Source organism: Lepisma saccharinum, chromosome 18, assembly GCF_977018435.1.
Source record: "Lepisma saccharinum chromosome 18, izLepSacc3.1, whole genome shotgun sequence".
Taxonomy (NCBI): domain Eukaryota; kingdom Metazoa; phylum Arthropoda; class Insecta; order Zygentoma; family Lepismatidae; genus Lepisma; species Lepisma saccharinum.
The window spans coordinates 43,498,608-43,523,462 of NC_139246.1; the positions used below are offsets into that span (position 1 = coordinate 43,498,608).

General features: G+C 38.1%; 1 protein-coding gene across 1 annotated transcript in view; it reads right to left on the minus strand.

The window, feature by feature from the left end:
* Window positions 1-3,973: 3,973 nt before the first annotated feature.
* LOC146002032 (uncharacterized) overlaps window positions 3,974-24,855 on the minus strand; it is a 53,884-nt gene continuing 33,002 nt past the window's right edge. The window contains exons 2-4 of the mRNA XM_083139744.1: window positions 16,361-16,496; window positions 7,617-7,748; window positions 3,974-4,859 (exon numbers count right to left, since the gene is read on the minus strand). Of these exons, the coding sequence (XP_082995870.1) occupies window positions 4,042-4,859; window positions 7,617-7,748; window positions 16,361-16,496 (1,086 nt within the window). The 3' untranslated portion in view covers window positions 3,974-4,041. The remainder of the gene's footprint in view (window positions 4,860-7,616; window positions 7,749-16,360; window positions 16,497-24,855) is intronic.

Here is a 24,855-nt window from a genome sequence, read left to right on the forward strand (position 1 = left end):
TGTTTAATTAAACTAAGATATTTTCATTGATATTCTCAAAGCGTTTCATTTACCGTGTGATCATAAATCTATTTCTATAGGCTTGAATTAGTAGGTTAAGACATTTAAGTTTGATGTTCCTAGTACTCATCAAGTATTTCGAGTAGGTTAACTTTGTTAAATTAGTACTTGTACACTTTGGCTCGTATTCTGCACTCGTTTGTATGTAAAGTTCTTAATACGAAAAAATACTTTTTAGAACTATGACAATGATAACTTGCAGCCAAATTTGAACCAGAGAAATTTAAAATATCTGCAAATTACAAACTGGAATTGCGTTTTCAAAGTCTGAAACTACTATCTTACAAACTATTTCATCATTCTTCCTCCACATACAACTTTCCAAAAACTTTTTGGATGTGGAACTTTGATCCGTACGTAAATTATTGTACAGTAAATAAATATATGAAGAAGGTTGGGAATTCTTTCGAATTTAGAGTAACTTTCAAATGCAGAGTAAAATTTTATCTAGATTGTATATTGCTTCTTTCACTTGACAATTTAAAAAATAAAGTTACATTATGGAGAATGGTAAAGATTAGATTTTAAGTATATCAGTATAATTTTAATACTTTCTGATGTTATGTAAAATTTGAAATGTTCCTGGAAATGATTGCAACGTTTTGAATGAATAAGAAGGAACTATTCAGTCGGAAAACTAAATATTAGGCTTTTGTACTGCGTTGTGTTAAATGTTGTAACTAGATTATACCGGACTACTATCGGATTAAAAATTACGGATATTCAAGTTTGGACTCCAATTAAAAGTTAATCAGTAGAACCACATAAAAACGAGTTACATCAAAATTCGGCTTATTCAATTCTGTGCTAATCTATAGTTACCAATTTATTTTTGATTATGCGTTCTATTTTTATCATCGTGAGAACAAAATAGGATATTTTTTAGTTTGGCAAACTATCGCAATCTGTGCTATCGCTCTCTTTGAGATTCTATAAATAAAGAACGGGTGTTTTTTATATATAAATTATATATTATATAATTTATTTATTTATTATCCAATCTCTAATATCCATAATTTATAATCCGATAGTACTCCTGTGACGTTCTGTGAGGCCCGTAGTACCTCGGAGGCCTCTGTCGATCTCATTGGCGTAGTGGTTAGCACATCGCGCTTCGACGCCAGGGGTCCCGGATTCGAATCCAATCGGGTAAGACATTGATTTGTCCTTAATGAGAAAATTGAGAATTTAGTAAATGTGATAGTATATGTGAAAACAAATATTGATTGATTGATTTGCTTCATTTACTTCGCTTCTTGTGCCACTTTTGGCTAATTTGCGAGATAGGGATGAGTGATGAAATGATGAATGAACACTCACAAATATCCATGCCCAAGCCAGGATTCGAACCCAAACCTCTGGCGTTGAAGTTCGATGTGCTAACCACTACGCCAAGGAGGCCGGCTTGTGGAAACAAAGAAAGAGATCCTCTTACGGGTTTTCCTTTCATATTTAAAAAAAGACAGAAAAGCAAAAATAAACCAAATCTGTCAATCAATTCTTTCTTTGTAACTCTTTCACTATGCAATTCTTCTTTAGAATGCAACGTTTCTTATTAAAATCAAAATACGATTTATGAAATGAAATGAAATTCTAATGAGAACACGGACAACCTTCTTTGTAATATATCGGTCAGGTTTCAGAAACATGAATTTTTACACTACGTTTGCATGTGCAATTTTCCCTCTTTTAAAAGTAGCATGTTTTAATTATGTTACTAATCATTAAAGGAATACCTCAATACCATACCGAAGTATGATAATTAATATTTACCCCTCAAAGTAATGAAACACTTTCCCTCTCTGAAACTCGCATAGAAATGATAGCGGCCGTTTGCTTCGGCCAAGCCCCGAACGAACATAACCGAAGGGGCACCGAGCATAACCGATCCTCCCACATGACGTCACGCGCTCGTGCATGATCGGCAATTTTCGGATGGCGCTACCTTATAGTATATTAAGTTACCTTGAGTAGGTGATATTGTGTACTTTATTTCGACATAACGTGTATTATTTATGCTCTTACTAATTTGTGTGTATATTTAACCGTATATAATATCCATCAGAAATGAAGATTGATCGGACTTTTACCATTATTTGTTGTTGTTATTGGTTTCAATAACAAAAATCTGCGATAATGATGCCTGAATTCCAGGATATCTATGAAGATCCTTGTCAGGAAGGAACCATTAAAACACCTTAAATAGAACCTTATCCGGGATCATAACTATTTTCACTTGTATCAGATGAGTACAATTTACAATATTATGTAATTTATAATTAAATCACTTTTTCAAATCCACGGTCACTACTCCAAGCCTTGAAATTTCATGATCTCATATTGAAAATTATACATTAGATGTAAAAACGCATGAAATAAGGCAGAATTCTGGATGACTTAACCCTCATCGGGACGAATTCATTTCAAATAATAAGTCCACAGAAGGGTGTAACCTCAAGATCTAACAAAAATGATTTAAGCTTCCGTTACTTCTAGAAGTACCAGCAGGCACTTTGGTTGTTTAACTATAACAGAGATATTACAAGAATTAACCGCGCGGTCGGCGACCATCTTGATGTCCGCCATCTTGAATTCAACTTCAGAATTTTAAATGAGAAGGGGGTGATATGATATATGAAATCAGGCTGGAATTTCACGAGAAATGCAATGGTGAAGGTTTTCTCGACGTATCTTTAACCAGTAAAAAGTTATGACTTAATTCTTGTACCAATTTGCTCCTTTTCGAGGTGTTACAAAAATGCCTAAAAAATTGTTTAGCGCATCGGAAATTCATCGAGATCAAAGTGATGTCTAGGGAGAGAAGTTCGTATGCCATTGCACACAATTTTAATAGGATACATCCACGAGGAGCTGCGCATTATGAATTATGAACAATTTACAGAGTGACGCTTCCATTGAATTAAAAGATCGTGTTCCACACAACACGCCACACCATTAACTTACCAGCACTAACCATTCAGCGTTGATCTGTCGAAAATGAGTTATCATAAAAAGCATGGAATATTCTGTTTATGAACTTCCTTATGAACATAAACATTAGCCTTGTCACTGTGAAGGACTTTTCATTTAATGGAAGCGTCACAATGTAATTGTTCGCGACAACCATTCATAATACACAGATCTTCATGGATGTATCCGATTAAAATCGTGTGCAATGGCATGCGAACTTCTCTCGCTAGACATCACTTTGATCTCGATGAATTACCGATGCAAATTTTAAGGCATTTTTCTAACACCTCAAAAAGGAGCAAATTGGTACAAGAATTCAGTCATAACTTTTTACTGGTTAAAGATACGTCAAGAAAACCTTCACCATTGCATTTCTCGTGAAATTCTAGCCTGATTTCATATATCTTATCACCCCCTTCCCGTTTAAAATTCTAAAGTTGAATTCAAGATGGCGGACATCAAGATGGCCGCCGACCGTGCGGGTGGCGTCAATGTGGTACTTGCTGAACTGAAATTTTCTTTTAATAATTACAAGGAAGGGTGGTATTTGCAGTGGAGATGAGGAAAATTCCCCTATCTGGTTACTGTATCATTTTCTGGTTGCTTATTTTGACACTCAGTGAATGAACTATATAATATATAATTTACATAATATCCCAAATGATGGTCCAACCAGGAAAATTTCCCCACTGGAAATTTTAAAAAAATACCCCACTGATTACATGAAGCCAAATTTTGACTGTGATTACTAGCAACAATGCTTGTTTCCAACATTGAATTCTCTTAGCATCTGTTTGCTGATATTACACCTTACATCTTACGTTTCCAGGGCTTTGGATAACAATTGAGGAGGGAAATGACGGATTTTTTAAAGTGTATTTCACATACATTTATGTGGATTGTACAAAATTCGTTAGTATGAATAAAATACTGTGACGTTTTGTTTTTGATTGTACACAATCAGGTCATTTTAGATTGAGTTTCTGTCTTTGACGCAAAGAAATGTTGATGTTACTTCCGGTTGTGTCCATTGTCGTCTGGTAATGGATAAAACCACTTGAACTCGTATCCTTTCAGACCGAATTCCTTTTCCGTCTCTTCCCTGGGGGTTTCCTCCGGCGTCAGGTCTACAAAGCTGATGTTGGGTTGGAAACCGAACTCATTAGCATCATACACGACCCTCTGTCCTCTGCCGTCCCTGTTGTTCCAGAAGTAGTCGCCCACCTTCGCTCCGTCCCTGTATCCCGTTTCATGATGACCGTGGAATCCCACCGTGTAGTTGAACTTGTACAACCTCTCATCTTCGTCGTAGGTCCTGTTCCTGTCGGGTTTTCCTGTGGCTGGAGCTCCGGGCTGCCTCTCCGGAGTTGGACGAGGACGACTGGTTCCGGGCACCTTTCCGGGACGTGGAGCACTGGTCGCGCGTTGAGGAGGACTGGTCGCGCGTTGGGGAGGGCTGGTTCCGGGTATAGCTCCTGGTCGAGGAGGACTGCTTCCGGGTCTAGCTCCCGGACCGGCTCCGGGTCTTGCTCCCGGACGAGAGGAACCTGCTCCGGGTCTTGCTCCCGGACGAGGAGGAACTGCTCCGGGTCTTGTAGACCCCGGAGGAAGGCTTCCGGTAATGCTCGTGGCAGGCGGCCTGCCTACGGGGCCCTTCGGGGCTTCCTCCGGCCGAGATGTGGTGGAGGGTATGCTGCAATGGCTACAAGAACCTCCCCCGTTGATATTAATTTTCGGTGGTGGTTTCCGCGTGGTTGTGGTAGACGTGGTTGTTGTAGGTTTCGTTGCCGTTTTGAATGGTCCTGGTGTTGCGTCGTGCCTCTCGACAGCTACAGAAAGACATGCATACAATTAGTATATTTCACACCGAACACAGACAAGTATTACAATGTTCATCATGAAAAACGTAAAAAACCCTTCCAGTTGTTCCTGAATACCATTTTCTGGTTCTGAAGGACTAAAGCATATCGCCCACTGAGAGGCGGGGAAACGCGGCAACAGAAATTATTTTGTCTGCTTCTATTGAAATCAAATGGTGTAACTCCCACAACAGGGAAAAGCGCGGAACCAAAGCGTGGATTTTCTGTGCGAGTAGTCTGCGGGTTATCTTAATGCTTTTAGCTTAAAACCCACTGAGACGCGTTGAAACGCGGCAACAGAACGGAACAATTTCGCTTCCGGCGTGTCATTGGGCGATAATCTGCAGAAAATCCTTGCTTCGGTCCCGCGCTTTTCCCTGTAGTGGGTGTTACACCATTTGATTTCAATAGAAGCAGACAACAGAAGTTCTGTTGCCTGATTTTCCCGTGATTTGCCGCGTCTCAGTGGTTGTCGAGCTTAAGCCTTTGAGTCCACCAGAATTTGACTTTATGGTGCTTACGGCTTCTGAGATGGTGGTAATTCAAACGGATTGACAGACGGATACCATTGTCGCATATGGGTACTTTTTTCAGCTATATTGTCAGGAAAATTGACGTAGTTGTTATTGCCAGAGCAACAATTTGCTCTTACAAGAACTTATTGCTTCCTGAAATATCGTTAATGAAGGACCGTGTCTCCTCTCAACTTTCTTGCTTGCTGTCCAAAACTTAATACCTGAATATATTTCTTCCTGGCTTATGAGGACAACGAGGACAACACTGGCCAACATGATTTTTTTCAGACGAAAACTAAATGGCGAGTCTAGTGTATTTTCTTACCCTTTCAAACATGTAATTAGAATTTTTCCATCCGGGAAAGTTTTTCAGTGACAGTTATTTTTTTAAATCGAATTGTAACTTTCTTAATAGCCTGCCATGGGATGCCTTAACCTGTATTTAACGTATATATAGGGTTTCTTTTCAAGATGTATAGGTGTTGTTTGCCTAGTTTGTTCGTAGATTCTTCCAAGGATAGTTTAAAGGTTGTGCTGCTGTGAATGGAAATGGTTTACCATCAGTACCTGCAGCGCGTACAGCTGGTATGAAAGAGACATATCAAATCATAAAATTGCTTCTGGAAAAACTCGAATATAGCAAATATGACTGGAATATCTGTGGAGACTTAAAAGTGATTGCCTTACTACTTGGTTTGCAACTTAGATACACTAAATTTTGCTGCTTCTTGTGTGAATAGACAGTAGGGATAAGAAGTCTCACTACATTAGAAAAGTGTGGCCTAAACGTGAATCTCTTATTCCTGGGCAGAAAAATGTGGCAAATACCTCCTCTTTGAATCCGTAAAAGTGTATTTACCTCCATTGCATATCAAATTGGGAGTCACGAAAAAATGTGTGAAAGCAATGGATAAAGAACTCTGCTGCATATATCTACTTGAAATCTAAATTTTCTAACGTCAGTGATGCGAAAGTGAAAGAACTGCTAACTGACACTGGTAGCGATCAGCAGTCTAAAAGGCAAAAGACCAAAGCGTCAGTAAGAGTAGATACCTTGACCTCGAGATATCCAATGACGTCTCGCCATTAAGAACCTGATTTTTCTTCTTTTAGAATTAGAATATGCCTATATAGTGTAGAGATATGGAGATTATTAAACCGAGAAAACCTCGTCAAGAGAATATTTACGCTTGTTTATTTCCTGGAATTGTCCGACCAGCGGGCGATCCCAAGAATGCGCTAACTTTGTAACTTCCGTGAAGCATTGACTGAAAGGCAACGCGTGGATCTAAACAAGATCTGGCGTGTTCGAAAGGTTTAACAACCTTTCGAAGCCTAAGATTATAAAAGGGAGCTCACTGCCCGAGCTCGCTCTCATTTGACTCTCATTGGATTCGACGCTCATTAGTCTCTGATTACACTTTACTCTACAACACATTACAACTACTGAACTACGACGACGGAACACGGAGTTACGGCTGCCTAGCATGCAACGAGTCGCGCGGGATCGCTCGGTTTGGTGAGCCAAGGGTCGCAGGATAGAACCTTGGCATCAGTCACAATTCGGTCTGCAAGAAGCATCTGGACAAGAACATCACTCACCTACCAGGTATGAACAAGCGTGAATAACCTTTAATTCAACTTTCCATATCTCTTCCCTCTTAATCGGAGCAGGTTCAGCTAACAGATACAATTAAGCTCTACCTAAAATGTATAATTGAAACATCCCTGTGACCTCAGATCCCAGGTAAGACGGGATTACAACAATAGAAAGGAGCAATTAGATTTCACATTTACTAAGTAATGCAGTTTGTTTGACCAGTAATATTGATATAACTATACAGGATTATTAATATCATATTATCAATTGACAACTCTGAAACTTTCTATTATCTTTATTCCCAAGACTAGGTTAAGGAAAACCTTATCCATCTTGATATGCTTTCAAAAATATCTGATCACAATACGGTTCCTGCTGCTTAAACTGGAACTGTTTTATTAATTAAATTTTCAGTTTGAAACATAATATTAAAGACCAGTTCAAACAAATTTCACAGCCAGGTGAATACATATGTAATGTAACATGAAATACAATTAAGAATAATCTTTACAACTGGTGCATTTCAAATAAGAGGACATCAACGTACAATTTCTAGTGTATTATCAAACATTCCCAATACACAATTGAAGAGAATACGAGTTGAATACTTACCAGGTCCTACCCTTGTCCTCTTCCTGCTGACGATGTGGAAATCCCCGTTTTCGTCTGTTCTGTAAACGGTAGTCAAGTACCAGCCGTCCGCTGTTATAAAACCGAATTCTCCTTTGATTATTCCATTTTCATCTGAAATTAAGAAATAAAAGCACATTATGTAGTTACAAAACCCGAATATTGAAACGGAGGGTTCATAAATTTACTTTCAAATGGCCGAAACTGTAAATTCTTACCGTAGACACTTCTCAAATTGCATATGCATTCTGTTACTTTGTAAAAGAGATATGTTAGATGTTTCATCCATCGTTATATAAACTTCCTTCATGTCGTGTTCTCAATGAGGAGTTCGATTATTGTCGGTTCCAAACTAATTCATTTTCACACTGCCAGGATAGGCTTAATCCCCTTGACCCAAAGTAGGTGGTACAGTCATCGGCAATAAAGATGGGACACCTAGATCCTGAAATACTCTCTTCCTTGAAAGGTGTTATGTGTGTTGCCTAATTCTACAGCAATGACAATAATAGCACATATTCAACGGCAACTTCAATATCCGCCTTAGAGTTAGGAAACACTCTGCCACAGAGGTCGGCGGAATGTTATTATGTGTATGTCTTAGAAAGTACCTATGTAATATTCATCTTTTCAATTTCAGTCCCCTCCGAAACAAAATCGTTCTGAGTGCCCTAGTGAGCAGATGTGACTGAGAAATGAATGAAAACTAGATGAAAAGCCACTATACTAATACCAGCCAATACACCACACTATCGGTTCATTTCAAACCAACAGACACCTTCACAATCTTAGAACAAGTCATTCCCGAGCTTTCAAACAAAGGAATTTGATAATCGCTATTCGTCATATCATATGGCAATGAAACCTATAAAAGCAGTGACGTTTTTGCTTTGGGTATATTGCGTCCTCAATAGACCGGTTAGTCAAAACAAGGAAGGTCACGGGTTCAAGGATTCTTTCGTTTTCTTTGACACGGGTCGACTCCATGCTCGAGGACATTATGCACAACACAAGGTAACATATGTCTTCATCGAGTTCGCAGGCTCTCTGCGTGATAACTGTAGAAAACTAATTGAATTTCGACCAGAATACTTTTCACACGAATGATTTGCATACTATTTTCACAGACATCACAAAACGAGCGTTTATTGATTCAGAGATCTGCAAGGTATACGCATAAAAGGGTAAATTTTAATGTAGAAAAACCCTAATCTATGAAACGTTGCTGTGTGTAACTCTGAAATTCGTGTAATAAGGTACTTTCTGCTCTTTCTTCTCATATTATTCAAGGAGGGCAGATATTGCAAATATTGAACATAGTATAATATAATGTTGTGTATTATTTATATCAATTTTAATACCAGCCCAACAAATATTTGTAGTTGTAACGACGCACATTAGAGTAATCCCCAAATATGGATGAGCATTATTGCGAAATATTGTAAATATGTATTTAGTGCTTAGTCATGAGTAGGGATCGGTAGTTGCTGACCTAAAAAATAATAATTGACCTGTATAATGACCTTAAAATTATTATAAAATTACCTAAAAATAACTTTCGATCTTGAAATGAAAGTGAGTTTCTCATAAATTACAAGAGAGTAGTTGCATAGTTCAATACCTTTGGTGGTTTAAACTACCTATTTATTTTTACTGGAGGTTACAGAAAAAAATACGTCACAAGTTTTTTTCTATATGTCATTCACCTCCTTTCAGTTGGTGCCTTACACATTACAGGAGTATAGCTTATGGAAATACAGTTGTGTTTGTAACGACCGCCATGTTAGCCAAATTGCACTGGTATATTGGTATATACACGTATCTTATTCGTACACCTTCAAGTTAATAACTTGAATTAAATTATTTATACTTAATAGTTTTCATAAATCAAGTATATATTTGTGTTCCTTATGTCATTATACTAGTATTTTTGCAACAATAATTCAGATTTTATAGGCTAATAATTATCCCAAATAGTATATGCAATGTTTTCATTATTTGTCAAATCAAAGGTGGCTAGGATTAGTTTTGTCTTTCACACAAATGTTGTTTAAGCACATGTTAAATACATTTCTTCCAAATACCGATATTTCACAACAATAGACAAGATTGAAGTAAATTAGTTTTCGTTATAAATCCATAAACTAAATCTTTATGTTATCATTTTATGTGCAAGGGCAAATGTGAGTAATTTTATAAAATCAGTTTCGTTATTTCTTCATGGTTTAGTATTGTAACATGAAAGCACAGCAATTCTCCCTCGCTTTCAATAATATGCCGTTATCCTATTGGCTGTTTATTTTAGGAGTGGGGAATGACGCTTCGTGTATATGGCGACGTCAAAAATTCCACGTTGGCATTCTTTATTGTTGCCAACTATAACCAAAGCTTACTATCGCTAATTAGCATTAATGTGACATATACATTATCAGCTTTCTTATTTTTATGGTATGAGTTTGTAGTATTGTAAGAAAGAACAATCTGTCATGCTGCGCCTCGCGCCTGAGGTAGCAGTTGGGGTCTTGCTGTTGACGGTGAAGGCGGTGCGTTTATTCTGTGGTGATAAATAAGTTACTCATCACTGCCTACAAGCGAGCAGGACCCAACACATTATACTTTTGACTTGTGCGAGAAAGCATATAACGCGCTAGATCCTTGATTAAAGTTATTTTGGACATTTTAATTTTAAAATACTTTAATTTTATTTGCGGTGACGTGTTGCAATTCAGTGGTTACCTTCCTGGTAGAATGGGGTGAGAATTCGTAGTCCTAACTGACTAGCCGGAGCAAGGAGCAGAATGTTGCCAATTCGTGGCTCCATACCCTCGAGTTACGATTGGTGTGGCACGTTGCATGTTTCGCATAAATCAGATTATAGTTGTATTTCTTTTATGTTGTGACTAATTTGACTTTAAAACCACAGATTAAAGCAATAATAGTGGCCAGCAAGGAAACCTCTAAGTATTCTAAGTTTACTGAAAAAAATCACATTATGTAATCCATTCCAAAAGATTTTCAGTTAAAATAATATTGCGGTTTTGCATTGACAAATATTTTCGCTTACTGCCGTACTTGCTAAAAGGACCACGTTAGGAAAGTTAAAAATGTACGTTACGTTAGCAAATGCATGTTCAATTTCTAGAAACAACACGGAAGGAGCAAAAATAAACCTAAAATATTATAAAAATTGCAACAATACGGCACAAGATACTAAAAAATGACCTAAATGCCAAAAAGGGCGCAATATGCAAAATAATGTAAAATAAAGACAATGTCGTCTGGTTCTAATTAAATAGAAACATACTGCTCTCAGGTTTAGCATTGTCTTAAAAGCCCAGAAAAAAATATGCTTTTTCATCAACTGTTGTGTGAAATCCACTTCATACACAGATAAGCTAATCGGGATTGGACCTAAAGACAGATTAAAATCAGATCCGAACCACTATGAGACTATACCAGTCTGAAAAAAAATCAGATTAATAAACAGGAAATAGAACTTGTCATATTACGTGAATTCCGTAGATCTTGTGAATTTCAACACTTTTTGGATATTAAAAGAAAGAAGGTCGCTTAAATCAAATATTCTAGATGCAAGAGTCTAAAATCAGGCTTCCTTAACATTACAGAAAGAACCAAATGAAAGATTTCAGGAGGAACTGTATGCTGAGGTGTTTGAGCCCTACGGCAATGTTTCAAAAGGTCATGTGCCACGACCTTTTCCATCTGAGGATTTTATCAGTGCGGTGATGTGGAAAGATATCTGGAAAGTCAGTTCCAGACTCTTGACAGGGTTTTAGAGGTCGGGAACATGACCTTTTATTCCATCAATCCGAAAATTCTTATTGGATTGTAGAGTTACTTGAGAACGTTGAATTGATGGTGCAAGACAGAAGTTCAGGGTGTGAAGAGTGGCCTCTTCAGAAGGAACCAGTACACCCTGGACTGCGGACTAAGGAGGCTCTGACTGTATAATCCTCTGTGGGGCTTGTGTGTGTCCCGTCCATGTGTGTGTGTGATTGTTCTTCCATTAATTTAACTCCCATTCACCTCAATCGTCACGATTAGAAAAAAATGAAAAAAAGAGTCCCTAAGCAAATCAATCAAATCAAGCAAAATTAAATGCTTGGGAAATAAATAAATAAAATATTATATATTCTGCTTTTTCCTCCCTTCCTACATGGGTAGAAGTCAGGGGTTGACTTGTCGATGGGGGAGGGGGAGGTATGGTATCCACCTTCTGTCCTTTCTGGCATCGTTATTAGCCCCATCTAGTTCGCTGCACTTTTTGACTCTCTCGGCACTCGCGCGTCTAGTTGGTTACACGGTGCAACACCCACTCGTCTACTTCGTTGATTTGGTGTCAAGTGGTGTATTTGGTGTCTGCACCGTTTGCATTATGTTCTGGAGCGGTGTAATGTGTGGTGTATGATCACGTGGTGCGTGCTAACTAATCAAATGAACGTTTCAAGCAGCGGACAGGAATTTGTTGAATCTTGTGAACTTGAACACCGCTACTCGTCTACTTGGTTGAACGTAATTTCCTTACACCAGCCTGACACTGGGATACATCTGCACTACACCGAGTGTCAAAAAGTGCAGCAAACTAGACGGGACTATTGATTTTCAGCTTAGTAAAATTTAAGATTTTAGTCAGGCATCCTTCAACAGCTTGTTTTCGATAGTAAAACGAGGAAAGATGGAAGTTAAGTTCTTGGGCAGGTAAAATTCTGGAAACGATTGTGAAGGCATATAGTCATTTGGAGGAACTAGATGATCTGAGTTTAAAATACTTTGTTACTAGCATATTTGTTGTTTGCATAGCAGTAGCTACAATGTAAAATAAATATATTTTAAGAATAATAGAAGAAAATAACATAATTTGCAATAAACTTGTGGCACAAGTTTTGAAAGTTGCAATATCCAATTACATGATTTTCGAAATAGTTTTTTTTTATATTTTATCTCACAGCAACCACTCGGACAGCTGTGCTGTATACTTTTCCTGTTTACACTTTTTCCATTAATATTACATGGTACATCATGAATGATTTAAAACGAACAAAGAAGTAAGAACACTATTATTCATTACTTATATACTACCTATTATTCAAAGATAGCTGCCAATTTAAATAGACGAGTGAAGTAGAGTCCTTTCACCAATTTAAAGATTGTTTTGTAAAAAGGGCTGTAGAATTGTTGACATTGCTAAGTTGCTTGTTGCTAATAGAGATGTATTTGGTTAAATTGTTTAGCACCTTAGCACATTTATATAATTTTTCAAAATATATGTAAAAAATGTACACCTTAAATGCACCATATTTAATCCATTAGATGAAGAAAAGTAAGTGTTTAAGACCCGATTGTATAAAACAGTTGATCCTCGATTAGCCAGTAAAATTGATCTGCAGTCACGCTGAACTCTGATTTTGTGTTGCATAGAAGTTGAACTGAGATTCAGTCCCTGCGATCTGCGATCAAAGTTGATCCGCGATTTTTCTCCGATCAGCAGACATTGACCGTAGTTCAGCTGTTGTAACATGGCTGTACTAACGAATATTTGCTTGTAAAATGTGTTGCAAGTGAACGTATGCGGCAAGACGGGAGAATCAATTCATAAAATCCTGTTTCCATAATTATAAAGAAGGAGCATGCACAACAGGGTGAACAATGGTAAATATTTCTTCCATTTTTCTTTCTTTACATATATCGTGTGTCATTGTTATTTACTGTTTGAAATACCATGTATTTTTTTTATTAAAATTTGCCTTAAATGACTGCAAGAGCATATTGTAACATTGTTTAATTGCACGATCAGAGAAAAGTAACTTGAGAACAATCGAGTGTTGATACAAACCGAAAATAGATCTTACATTTTCTTGTTGATATGATATCATTGTAAAGCTTGCGTTGGGATGAAGAGGAAGTATAAAAATATTACCATTTCGCTTTACTGCATCCAGCCAAGTGTTATTGCAATTCAATGTTGTCCGCAGAATGGAACAGATCATGTAGCTTTGGTTGTATCTACTGCTTTATGAACCGAGCACGTTGCATTTTAGTTGGTAAAGCTTTCTCTCCTCCCGATATATGAATGACACATATTTTGTTTCGAATATTATTTGTTTTGTGCATAACATACATCCGAGAGGACAAGCGCCACTGTTGTTTTAATATTTCTTTCCATTCGGGAAAACGCAAACACATTTTACATTTCACAACGTAGGCTATTCAAGTGCAAGGAAAATTCCGTATATTACTTACAGGAACTAATGGTCCACCTGCAACATGTTGTCGTGTAATCACAAAATAAATATAATAAACATCTCCTTACATGAACAATAGCTCCAAATCCGAGTATAAGAAAGTTGTTATATCTCTTTTTAGCATTAAAAAGAAATACATAATTTTTTTAAAAAAATTCTATTTATGCAAGCATATTTTCTCCCCTTTGCAACCGAGAACCGATAGTTGCTTTCGTTGTCAAGGACAAATCATCCACGTGGAACGTGCACAAGCAATAAATGGCCGTTTAGTATCTAATTTACGTGATGTTACTAAATTTGCAACATGTTCGAATATTTACTACATCCAGCACCTCAGATTTATTCTTTATTCAAATATTAAATACATGCATTTTCCGAAACCGACTTTAAAATGTTTGCTGTTCAGTGTTGGATAATTGTCAACATCACAGGCACACTAGCGACATGTCTGGATTTGCCACGTTGCCAAATGTATTTCTTTGACCTAAGATCAGTATTTGATCTAAGATCAACCTGAGCTTAAGAATTTTTAGCTAATGTTCTGTAACGTCTCGTGTAACAATAATTGAATCGGTCATACGTCTGGAGCATGTTATTTGGTTTGCCAAAGTTGAGTTTCCTATTCTTATCTTAAGTTGTGTAACAATTTGTGTTAAATACTGAAATTGTGGGTTTTATGAATTCATTCAAAAACACTATTTATATGCATATTTACATAATTTACCACAATTAACCAATCAATGTGCTAGTTTTAAGTTTTTTCGAAAATCGATCAATTAAAAAATATATACAGTTTAACATGGTATTTCATTCAGACATCAATTATTATCAATCCAAACTGTTTTGGGGGGATTTTGATGACCGATTTTAAGGGCGGTCTTGAGCAATGGCGCCCGTGTATAGGGAGGAGTTGCAGATCAAATATAGTGTTCGGTAAAGCTAAGAAAAGGTTACATTCAGTAGACACGCTGTCTTAATTAAATACTTAGTGAGGATTACGATATGGTTTGAGGGCGTGAATGGGATGATTTGGGGGGACGCATGCCATGATTTTGGGCCATTGGCCTTTGGGGGATGGGCACCCCTGTCGGATCCAAACCACCACGTGCCTTCCCCGGGAGCGAACCAAATACCCCTCGATTACTAGACGATGACATTACCACTACGCCATCGGGGGTGGGGGTCTCTAAATCGAAAAACAGGAAGTGAAAAAATATGGGGGCAGCAACACAAACCTTCCATCTGTCTCTATCCTGGTCAAGATCAATTCCATCCTTACAGATTTCCTTTATGCCCATCTCAACGTCATCACTCCATCTTCGTCATGGCATTCCTACGAGTCTCTTAGCATCAGGTCTCCCAACAAAAGTTCCACTTGTGCCAAAAGGTTTGACTTATTTTCTGGAAGTTCGAGTTGTTATTCAGGTTGCCTTCTGTGATTTGTGATTAGAGACGTCCGTGCTTGACAAGAAGTCTTCATCACTTGATTCTGATGAATTTCATTCTTCGCTGTTTCAAGAAACATAGATAACCTCATCAGAGTCTACAGAAGAAAAATTCTGGAGGTTCAAAAACGGGAAGTCCTATGCCATGTATCATAGGCCAAATTGCAGATGGAATGTTAGGGTACGCAAGGTGTTATGTCTTCAGTGATATACCGATTTAATAGGAGAGACAATACAGAAAAAAATCCATCAGTACTGTGATTGCTAGGCTCTCTCCAAATCATAGGCACTCCAAATGGTATACAGCATCCTTTTACGCAATAAATTTTGTTTGGATGAACATGCAGTAAAGCTCACATGTGTTAGCATTTTTTTTTATCCTGGATCCCCCGCTTATACCCAAAATACAAGACATATGCCTTCTTACAGTGGGAGTAATCCAACACTTCCATTAGGCAAGTGTCACTTCTATACAAATATATCAGATGTTATTATGGCATTTTGCACACTTCCGGGACATTATTATGAATATACTACACAGTCTATGATGTAGAACTGATCACATGATAAACAAATGTGTATGTACAAATTCTGGGGACGTTGTAACATTGTACTATGATAATCATGCCACCCATCTCTAGTGTTGTCAATTGTTATAGATGCGGACCCAACATTTGGTGAGGGGAGAATCGTAATTTCAGGCCATGGTTGTAATACGAGAATTAGAGCTAAGCCGAAAATTACAATTCCATTTTCGAATTTAGTAACCCTGAATTAGTAAAGATTAGCTAGTCTTGTTTTCATTGTGTGTTGAACAGTGTTACCGAAGGAGACCTTTCGCACTTACAAAGGGAAGCTGCATCACATATAAATTTAGTTTTCGCCTTGTGATTTTCTGCACAAAATGCTTACATCAAGTATATCCAAACATAAACACTCGTACATACGAATAATCAATCATATAGCCGTATGTATTTGCATATATATTTGTACTAAACTTACAAGTATTCACTGGTACCTTTTTCCTCCTTCCGATGATGATGCTGGTCTATTGTGTAGCCAAACTTGTACGGTCGATTCTCATCTGCATCCTTGTCCTGACTGGAAACCAATGGCAGAAGCATCCATAATATCACAGTACTCCACAGAAGAACCTGTGAAATAATATGCATTTAGTTTATTATGAAGTGAAAAATACCCTGATAAATCGATAACATATTGTACGCCAAGCTACAATCTTTGTTGTAGAATTATTACAACGTCACAGTAGTGTACACAAACTAGTATCCATTAAATTAAGCCTAATTAACACAAGTGTTTAGTAACAGTTATTATCTGCTTTACCTAATTTTCCTAAGGATTTATTTAATTTGAAATTTAGGAACGTTCATGTTTGTTCTATTCTACTGCGCAAGGCAAATACAGGCTCCAAGACTATAAACCAATATTAGCAATGAGTTCTCAAAGAGAGTGTTTACAAGGTGAGTCAAAAGTCAGGTTACATAGGAATTTATAGTGTATTGAATTTGTACACCTTGAACATCAATGCATTTGTGCACGCGACGTTTCCAGTTCTCCAGGACCTTTTGCAGATAATCATGTCTGCACATTACATAATGCGTTTCCTCAGAGCTGGATGTTCTGAATCTTAACTGAGTAGACGAGCACCTTTAAATTACCCCAAAGGAAAGATATCTCATGGTGACAGGTCTGGAAACCACGGTGGCCACTTAACGGGACCACGGTGACCGATCTATGCACCAGGAAACTGGACATTCAACCATTCACGGTCACTTAACGAGACGAGGAAAACATCCTATGTAACCTCACTTTTGACTCACTCTGTACATTGGTACTGTGCTTATATGAGTTTGAATGTGTTTGAACTCTTGTTTTAAGTCGACTTTATGTCCAGATAGGCTAATCGGGACTGGACGTACAGTTTAAAGTGAGATCCGAACCACTTTGGAATGTGTCTTCATTGGTTATCAAACCCGGAAAACCCTGCTTATAAACGTACAGGCTGTCGGGCCTTCCCGTTGGCACAGTGGTAGCGTCGTTGCTTTGTAATCAAGAGGTCCGGGGTTCGATACCTGGTGGGTACGTTTTTATACACCATTTACACAGGTGACGTATGGCTGTTCCCAAGGAAGCATTTTTAGGTGTGCCAATTAATGTACCAAAAGTGTATTGATGCATTTGAACTCTGAGCGTTCCTAGTTGGAGATAGCGATCTTCATTTAAGTATCGAACATCCAATGAACTGAACCATGGATTCTGAAGATCATCTAATAGCCAAGAATTCACCATTCTTTTTTCTGTTTAAACAATATAATGTCACTTTTGTAGCTCCTGGGTTATGGCGAGAAGTACTTGTGAATCCATACGAATCTATTAAAATGACACCCTGTATACTTCGCAAAATCATCAGGACCGGGTAAAATATTTGAATCATGTAACAGGACTTTTAAATAATTCAGTTTCGGAAATAACAGGTTTCACACCTAATAAACTTTTCCTTCACCATGAATTTAAGGATGTAATTGAGGACTAAAAGTGGTAAACGTTGTAAGTGCAAAAAGCGAAAGTGTTGGGAAATCGCATCGTTCAGCACATCAGCCCTTAAGAACGTGCACACTTGTGACCTCTTTATACTCCCTTTGAACTACTTACAGGGCTAGAAGCAACATTTCACGTTTACCACATTATAAAGCATGGCACATTTCACAGTTTAACGTGGAAAACGGTATTTGAATTCTTGTGGCACTTACAGCGTTTACCAATTTTAGTCTTCAATTGTCAGTAAAATTAACTGGCCAGATGATTTAAAGTTATTGCCCTGGAAACACAAGTATTTCATCGCCAAACCACGTATTAAGGAAAGATATAAGTGCAAACATATTGAATGTGATGCAAATAAATTGAAGATAGTCCCAGGTGATATTGTTTTAGTGAAAAACCATGAACATAGTAGTGCAATTAACAAGAAAATCCATAAGTTCATAGAATTATGGCTTGGACCCTATATAGTTGATGCTGTGAATAAAAATTATGCAATATTGATGTCCATGAACGGAAAGAAGGTAATAACAAGGCAGAACTTGTCAAATATCAAGAAATTTAATTGCTCTGATGAGAAAAAGAAGAATTGCTTAAACTAATGTAATTGTTATGAAGTGATGCATAAGATGACATTTTCAGAATTTTAGTTAAAAAGATTTGTAAATTTGTGAATTGGTTCATTATGTCAAGTGAATTTTCTCATTATCCTGTCGAGTGTATACTAAAAGGAGAACTCAAATCTTATGTATTATAAAAAAATGTTATCTTCATTTTTTTTACCTGGACAAGGGGAGAGATTGAGACTCTACTATTCTCAAACTATGATTTTCAAAGCTAATGTCATTTATGTTATTAATGTTGTTTTTAACTTATGCATGTTTGTTTTTATATATATTGTTATATTGCTCTCATGGTGCTGTATAAAAGACTTTATATCTAAAAGGAAATGGAAAAAACAAATTATTGTAACCATAGCAACGAGAAATCAATAAGTACTAAAAATGGTGATGGAAGTAATGAGATTTCCTGCGCCTGTATTGGTAATCATTCTGCAAGTTTAAGCGCAGCGGCGGTTATCACTCTGTCAGCATAAAACGTACAGAAATTAATCGGCAAATGAAAATTCATTATCTCTGTGCATGATTACGACACCAGCAAGTTTACCAATGGAGGAGGAAGTTCGGCAATGGCCTCACTTCGCAGGCAGATGGGTGGAAAAGCCTTCGCAGTGGCTCATAAGTGACTGCACATGGACCCCATGGACTTATTAATCTGAAGGTATACAGGCACTAACTTAAAGTTGAAAATATATGCAGATCAGCAATAGGTCTGTGCTAAAATGCAGCAAATTTGTGCAACCCTACAAACAGAAATTATCTACATAGGAAAGAAAAACAAATTAAGGATTTCATTTGACTCTCCCTTCTATTTTTAAAAAATGCAGTAAAATCGGAGAATTGGTCAGTGTAGGAACGTGTTCACTTAATATTTCATTCACGAAGGCCGCGTGAGTGGACACAGGGTTTTTTCTAGAAGATGCATGAACACACACGCCACGTGCCCCCAATAAGAAAGCAACAACGGGTCTAAGTAGTCAATGCATGTGAGCGAGTGTGTGTGTGTGTGTGGTCACTCTCGAAAGCGCTGAATCTCAGCATTAAAGCTTGTACGAAGAGCACATTCTTAATAATTTGAAGAACCGGTCATTGCGTAGGCATTCGAAGTGAGAGAGATTTCTTGTCAAACCTCAAGCACTCCTGAAGCTAGCAGAAGATGACTGCAGCAATGTTTGCGTAACCACTAACAGTGTGGCAATGCTTTCTTCCCGTTATGTCAGTCGAAGAATGAATACAAAAGTGTTTAAGAGGATTGCATATTAACGTACCGGTACCTACACTGTCCAATTTACACTCCTTCAATGCCCACATGGAAATGATCCATTATACGTTGCTTACTGGATGAATGAACAATTAAATTATATGAATCTAAAACACAGACTACCATCTTGGTAATACACTTTGTGCCACTTTGGCTAATTTGCGAACATAGGGATCAAGGATAATATGATGAAATAATTGATGAATGAACACTCACAAATATCCATGCCCAAATTTAATCATGATTGTGAGTGTTCACCAGTCTCATACGCAGGCCTAAATCTCATGAGAAAAGCTGTTACACCAAGGAGACTCAAACCTGCACACCTCTCATAGCCGGAGCCCAAAGCATGACCTCACAGCCACAGTGCGGGACAAATGATTAAATTATCTAAAATACTATGTTCTGAAAAATTTGACCAACAGTTTGATTCTACTCTTGCTGGATGGCGTAATAGTTAATATATCTATGATCAGTTTCCAGGGTTCCGCATTGCAATACTATACTAATACTTGTTAGCTGTGGTGATTTAGTCCTTTAAGTTATTTCGTAACTCCAAAAAATGCAACTCAAAGTTTTACATTTATGGCGAAATGTATGTTTGCGATATAACCACCACTCCTCCCTGAACTATGAAATATAATTTTAAAAGTTTTACTGCAAAATTGCGGACCGACGAATTATCTACAAAGACTGAGTTTAGTTCCTTATACTCCGAAAATGCATTGTAGACAGTTTTGGGGATAAAGAGAGCATGGTATAGAGTCTGCGTGCAACATGAGGAAAATCAGTTTTTCATTCACCATCTTGAAACACATTGTTCAATTTCACTCACATGTAATACCATTGCTGTCAAGTTTACTAGCTGCAGAAACATGTTATCATGGTCACTAAAGAGATGACTTGCCTTTCTTTGCCCATCCACCACACCCATGCTCCTCCTAAATCGTGCATTATGTTTCGATAATTTTATTGTGAATTTACAGTGCAAGTGATGTCACAATGCTCCTGAAAGTTTTATGCACAAAGCTCGGAATTGTAGTCTCTAAAAAGGCTTAAAAATGTAAAAAATGGTCAAAATATGAAAGTATACGTATGCATTGTATTTACTTGAGTACCTCACACCCCCTATTTTTAAGGAAAAAAGAAATTGTGGTACATTATGAGAGTGCTCGACTTCTTGCGCATAGTGCTCCTAACCATAAATAACATGTATCCTACATGGGCAAGCAACCCATTGCGTTCAATCAATGCACTGAACTGGAGGGAGGGAGGGGTCACTGTCTCAGTGCAAGGCATTGGAAAGAAAACGGAACATTTTCACACATACTAAATTTTGAGCAATGAAATGAATCATTCGAAAAGTGTTTGTAATAATAGTACAGTTAACTTTATTCTACTTCCACATTTCAAAAAAATGTACTTTGTAATGTGTTATACATGGAAAAATGAATTGTAAAAGTTGATCGTCACAGGTGAAACTATGTCGCTTGACCACATAGGAAGTGACTGATATCTAAAGTGCTACCACATTTCAAAATTATAAGCTTTATTCGTTCAATGTTTTATCTAAATATTTCAGACCCTTTTAATTTTTTATTTCTTGGATATATGTTCGCATTATTTCTGTTAAAAGTCCATTTCTAACATGATTTGAGAAAAATATCCTGAAAAAACCCACTGTAACTTCTATCACATTAATTATTTTGAGTATTATAAGCTTGGCTAAGCCTTTTTTTTTACAAGTTTTCTCAAACTGTTGACAATTCTAGAACCTCTCAATTATTGAAAACAATAATTTACAACATTTTCTGAAAGAAAAGCACATTTTGAGTGGGTTTTTTGGTGGGTTTTTTCAAGGTGGCTTTTTTCTGAGAAAACACGCGTGGGGAGAACTGGGCTGTGCCCACCCGGGCCAACCCTAATAAAAACATCATTTGAGGAAAAAGCAAGACAACAAATTCATGACCGGAAGAACATTTTGCGCTTTGGCAATTTTACGTTGCGTTACGTTAAATGAGGCAACGATTACACAATATGAATTGTTGAATGAAGTGGTGAAAGAAACACAAAGTCTTGTAATCAAGGGGTTCCAGGTTACCAAGTAGCACATTGTGAATCGGATCGCTCTATAAACTCTAGCTCCAGTCACGATTAGCTTATATGTGCATAAAGTGGAACTAATAAACAAAAACTCTCCTGGTGGTGAATTGGTGGAAAGGCGCGCTACGACGCCAGGGGTCCCCGGCTAGAAACCCGGCCTGGACATGGGTGTTCTTTGCAAGTGTCCCATCATCAATTACATCCTCATCGTAGCGATTAGCCAAAAGTGGCAGAAAAGCGACTCTAAATAACGAAAATTAAATCACATCAAAATCAAAACTCAAAAAGTTATTCAAAGAAACACAAAGAATCATCTAGACCTCACCGAGGATTCAAACCTAGAAACTTGGTTTCATGTTATGGTGCATTGCTGGAAATTCCACCTTAGCAGGCACAAAATGTGAGTGTTGCTAGGAATATACAATAAACCCGTGTGTTTATTCAGACATCCAGCAACTTAAGCATTGGCAGTTAAGTCAGCACCCGAATCCCTGATTGCAAATCCAGCCTTACGTAAATAAACACGCGAGGGCCTTTAAGAGTGCGTCAGGCATCTTGACCTCCTCGACCTTCGGCCAGCTCCTTCAGCTTTCTCGAAGAAAGAGGTCGTGTGAAGTGCTCGCAGGCGATTAACAAGATAGGGACTCTCGGCATTGCCAAATTCCTCCCAAACGCAATTTTCTACCTTCAGGTTGGCAGCGGGACGCACCTTCTCCTTGCCTGCCTTCCTGGATTACCTGAAGGTAAGATTTGCATAAATTATCATGCCTCATTGTCGTTACGTACAGAAAGGTTAATATTAAGTATCGTTGGTTGAATGTTTGTCCATTTCCTGATCGAAGAAAGGGTGAGGAAAGATACGGGAATGTGCCTTTCCATTGTAGACGTTGAAAAAGCATTTGATCACGTGGATTGGAACATACTGTTTAAGTCCAAGATCAAGAAATTTAACAGAATGCCTCGTCTAGTTTGCTGCTCCTTTTGACACTAGGTGTATCCAGGTGTCAGGCTGGTGCAAGGAAATTAAGTTCAACCAAGTAGACGAATAGCGGTGTTCAAGTTCTGAAGGGTCAACAAATGTCTGTCTGCTGCTTTCAACATTCATTTGATTAGTTAGCACACAACAGCCTACACCACACACACACACACACCACTCCAGAACGTAGTTCAAACGGAGAAGACACCAAATACATTACCTGACACCCAGTGCCGATCTACAATTCTTGGTTCCCCGCAAAACATTACCAAAGCCCCCCTTTACCTACATACCCTTTCACACACACGCACGCACCCCCACATACACACACGCACACACCCCCACACATATATATACACACACACCACATACATACAGAATTCCACATATATATTGTATGTGTATGTAATTTTTGATCTCAAGTTGATAAAGTGACATATAAGGACCTAGAGGCCCTTAAGAACCCCTATGAAAAGTAAGGGAGTTAGGCTGGTTACAATTGGTCATGACAAAAACAGTTTAGGCTTAGGGGGAACCCCATTGGTGTGTTCCAAGCGGACGTCCGCCATATTGATTCAACTCAAAATTTCTAAATGGGAACGGTGTGATGTGATGTATATATGACACTGTTTCTTCACACCTGGAAAATGATGCATTCGTTACAATCATGCAGTCATAACCACAGCTTTTTTCGTGAAATTCTAGCCTGATATGATTATAGTCTGACTGCCACGCCGGAAACCAGGCTGAATTTCTCCGGCTTTGCCCCCGCATAAAGCGGCTCTAGGGCCCACCCAGCCTCAAATCAAATGGTACCCGGGGGTAAAGGCGGCCGCAGCGTAGTGCTGATCACATTACCTACAAGATGGCCGACATCAACAATATATGGGGGTCTACCCCCACATACCCTAAATGTGACTTCATGGCACGGTGCTATAGTTATGCACAGGGAACTTTAACTTTACCTTTACCTGTAGGATTGGCCTGGTTCAGATTGGGTGGATGGACACAAGTTAAACTAAAACGGGTGGACGGGAGCGTAGAATGCGCGCTATGCGATGAAGACGAGACGAAGTTTCACATTCTCCTCCAGTGCAAAGCAACAGGGGAGGCAAGACAAAAATATATGAGGTAAATAAAAGAAGCTAACATTGAGACTATAATGACTAGCGTTATTAGGAGGGAGAAACCGAGAGGGGGAGAGGCGCTAATAAGGAATCTGGGAACTTTCCTAAACTGTATGGGCAACGAGAGCAAAGAAGCTTAGTGGTGATAGCGAAAATGTGTGAAAGGGACTACTAAATAAATGAATAAATCTGAGAAAATTTAAAAATCCCTCAGGTAATAGTGTAAGTGTAGTGAACGAATGGAAATGAAAGACGGCGTTTGTGAATGTGGAAGTAGACTGAGAGAAGGAAGGGTGTAGGAAAAATGCACTATTTTTTTTTTATCCTTGCATGGTATGCACAGCTGTATACTTGAAATAAATTCTATTCTATATTGTATTCGTTTCTGTACCCCTGAGTAAAGACGTTTATTTTTTACAAACGCACATACGAATCTCTACAATGACTGGCTGAGTGTCTCTAAAGGCTTAATTGTCTCCACACTGCGTGGTTTTGCGCCTTGTAGATCTGGCACTGCTGACACCAAATCAAGGAAGCAGACGAGAGGGTGTTGCACCGTGTAACCAACTAGACGCGCGAGTGCAATGAGAGTCAAAAAGTGTTTACCCTTGTAGACGTTGGAGAGCATTTCATCACGTGGATTGGAACATAGTGTTCAAACTCTAAGGAAAGGCAGGGGCCAATTCCATTGATAAAGGCGGAGGGGTTAGTATAGCGCGGTACGACGACAGATGTCCAGGGTTCGAATCCCAGCCTGCGAATCAGTGTTCTTTGTTAGCTGCCTTTCATTAATTTCGTCACTCATTCTTAGTTATCGTCGCGAGTAGCCGAAAGTGGCAGAAATGTGATGCTAAATAAGAAGAACCA